The following is a 2,461-nucleotide window of genomic DNA, read 5'->3' as shown; positions in this document are numbered from 1 at the left end:
ACAGGTCATTGCTTGCATTTCAAACATATCTTTCATAAATACTGTAATGGAAGTTGTAATCATTTAATCACATCAAATGATATCCAAGTCTAATTGTTATTGTAGTCACAATCATAAGGATTATAATATGTTTTTATAGAATCTTGACATTTTCATATTTAATTTCAATTTTTGTCAAATATTTGAATGCATCTGGGCATGTTTAAGAAGATTATACGTATAATTGACCAGTAATGAAAATTCATTACAGGAAATTTATACAAACCGAAATATTCCCAGTTTTAGAATTGGTAGTGGAATGTTGAAACACTGCACCATGTTAAACAAATGGACAGCAATTCTTGTGTTTTTTTTGTATTTGATAAGTTGACAATTTAAAGTCAGTTGTAAGTCTGATATGGCACAAAATTAACCTTCGGAACTCTCCCATTTGAACTCTACAACATATAAATAAACGACATTAAACCTTCTCTGCAGAGGTTTTTACGTTTATTAATGATAGTATTTTACTTTTTAAAGGACTTCAAACTTAAATACAAGAAAGAGTTGGTGGATGATTTGTGTGTTATACAGTCCTTATGAATGGTGTGACAGGGACAGTAGTTCACACAAACTCATTGAAAAGATGGGGTCGTAAAGTACATTTGGTGTAAGTCCGAAAGACAAACAAGAGGACGCACTGAAGTACTTGCTTATTAAGACCAAATGTCATAAATATAAGCAATTATAGGGCACAGTTTGGCCTTCAACAAGGAGCCTTGACTCACACCAAAAAGTTAGCTTTAAAGGGCACCAAAATGACTGGTGAAAACGATTCATATGGTGACAAACCAATGGCCAGACTTGTAAAAAAACAATTATTGAAAAAACAAATATGAAACACAGCAATAAGTGACAACTTTAAAATTACAGGCTCCTGACTTTGGATAGGTACATATTATATATATGCAGCGAGGTTAAACATTACTGGATCCAAACCAAATTACAGGCTTTGGCCTATTGCAGCCGAGTCATTCATGTTGTTTGGACACATCTCCTCTTTCAATCATTTTTGGCAATAAAGGTTAAAATCCCAAGTACTCTTAATTGAATGATACTTTGTTTCAATTGATTTCTAAAAAGAATTTTTTTTACAGAGTTACTTTAAGCAAAATGTAGTATTGATATTCATCAGATATTCTCAAAAGAAAAGTTCTTAAAAGGACACTGGCTGACTATAAATTACTTGACCTATTTTTACAAATTTACATTGTAATCATGGATCTTAAGGATTTATTGTAAAATATTTGCAAGTCAAATCTACAAGTACATTGTACATTAAATGTCCCAGGTGTGACTGTAACAACTGTACTGTAATACCCACTGTGGATGAATGCATTTGTTGCAAGGAAGTTGGTCAGGTTGCAGAAAAGATTGAAGATGGGGACCTTGATTGCATAACAGACCATGAGTGGTTCACTGGAAACTGTCTAAATAGACATGTCATTGAGGTCTCTTTGTATGGCTTTGTTGAAAGGCAGGGACCAATTTAATATAGTCGATTTAACATAAATTTAACTTCACAACTATCATTTTTTAATTACAATTTCAATCAGAAACATAATAAAAAAAATATCAAGACCAAGCTGATGATGAAATGGAAAACAAGGCAAAATAATTATTAATCTGGATAAACAAATATATCATCATGAAAATATGAAATCATCTTAATCAAATTTTCAGCATACTGATAAATCAGTTATAATAATATCCTTGTTCAAAATTTGAGAATCAATTTGTATAAAGAATTTGAATAATCTGTTAAATATGTATTTTTTTTCAGATTATATAAATATGTTGCGTACAGACGATTCACTCGTTGGATCTGGCATATTCTTGGTAAAAAAATAAGAAAGGTGATACCAGCATGTTCAGTATTAAAAACTCGGGAGGCATTACCGTCTGAGGACTTTACTTAGTTGAAATATGTAAGACCTCCATGAAATAATTTGAAAATATTATTTCATGGAGGTCTCAATTTCACGCCCATACTTGTGGTTTAAATCTGGTTATATTTCATGTTTCCACAACCGACCATTCTGACCGGACTTGGCTGCAAACTTGATACATCCCGCACAGCCAAACGGACGCCCCACTTTGCAAGCGTTTTACTGCCGGTCGGAAGAAGACCAAGTGACCACACTTCTATTCCCCAGTCACCCTTGGGGGTTATCTCCCTTTGTGATTCACAAACAAATTCAAAGCATTGCAGGCACTGTAAAAAAAGTTTCAAAAATGAGATCAGGCAATTTGTTGGTTGAATGTTCCAACTAAAGTCTATCAACAAATCTGCTTACAATGAAAACAATTACAAATTTTCCTGTTTCTGCCTCTCCTCACAACAGTTTGAACAGTTGTAAAGGAATCATTCGAGACAGAAGTCAATACCTTGGTGACCTTTCCGTTGAATAAATCTGAATAC

General features: G+C 33.1%; 1 protein-coding gene across 1 annotated transcript; it reads left to right on the top strand.

Annotated features, from left to right (window-relative positions):
- The first annotated feature begins 578 nt into the window (after positions 1–578).
- Positions 579–1,958, top strand: LOC127736526 (uncharacterized). The gene is made up of 3 exons (XM_052247090.1): positions 579–649; positions 1,331–1,528; positions 1,823–1,958. Exons 1-3 carry the CDS (start codon positions 579–581, stop codon positions 1,956–1,958), a joined length of 405 nt encoding a protein of 134 aa, XP_052103050.1.
- Positions 1,959–2,461: the final 503 nt, after the last annotated feature.

This window comes from Mytilus californianus, unplaced genomic scaffold (assembly GCF_021869535.1).
Source record: "Mytilus californianus isolate M0D057914Y unplaced genomic scaffold, xbMytCali1.0.p SCAF_32, whole genome shotgun sequence".
Classification (NCBI taxonomy): Eukaryota; Metazoa; Mollusca; class Bivalvia; order Mytilida; family Mytilidae; genus Mytilus; species Mytilus californianus.
This window is presented reverse-complemented; position numbering and strand designations above follow the sequence as displayed.

Excerpts from the sequence above, each read along its gene's own strand:
- LOC127736526 (XM_052247090.1), top strand. The coding sequence starts at position 579 with ATGAATGGTGTGACAGGGACAGTAGTTCACACAAACTCATTGAAAAGA. Across the intron at positions 650-1,330 it reads GGTCGTAAAGTACATTTGGT|GTGTGACTGTAACAACTGTA; the intron begins GTAAGTCCGAAA and ends TAAATGTCCCAG. Across the intron at positions 1,529-1,822 it reads GTTGAAAGGCAGGGACCAAT|ATTATATAAATATGTTGCGT; the intron begins TTAATATAGTCG and ends ATTTTTTTTCAG.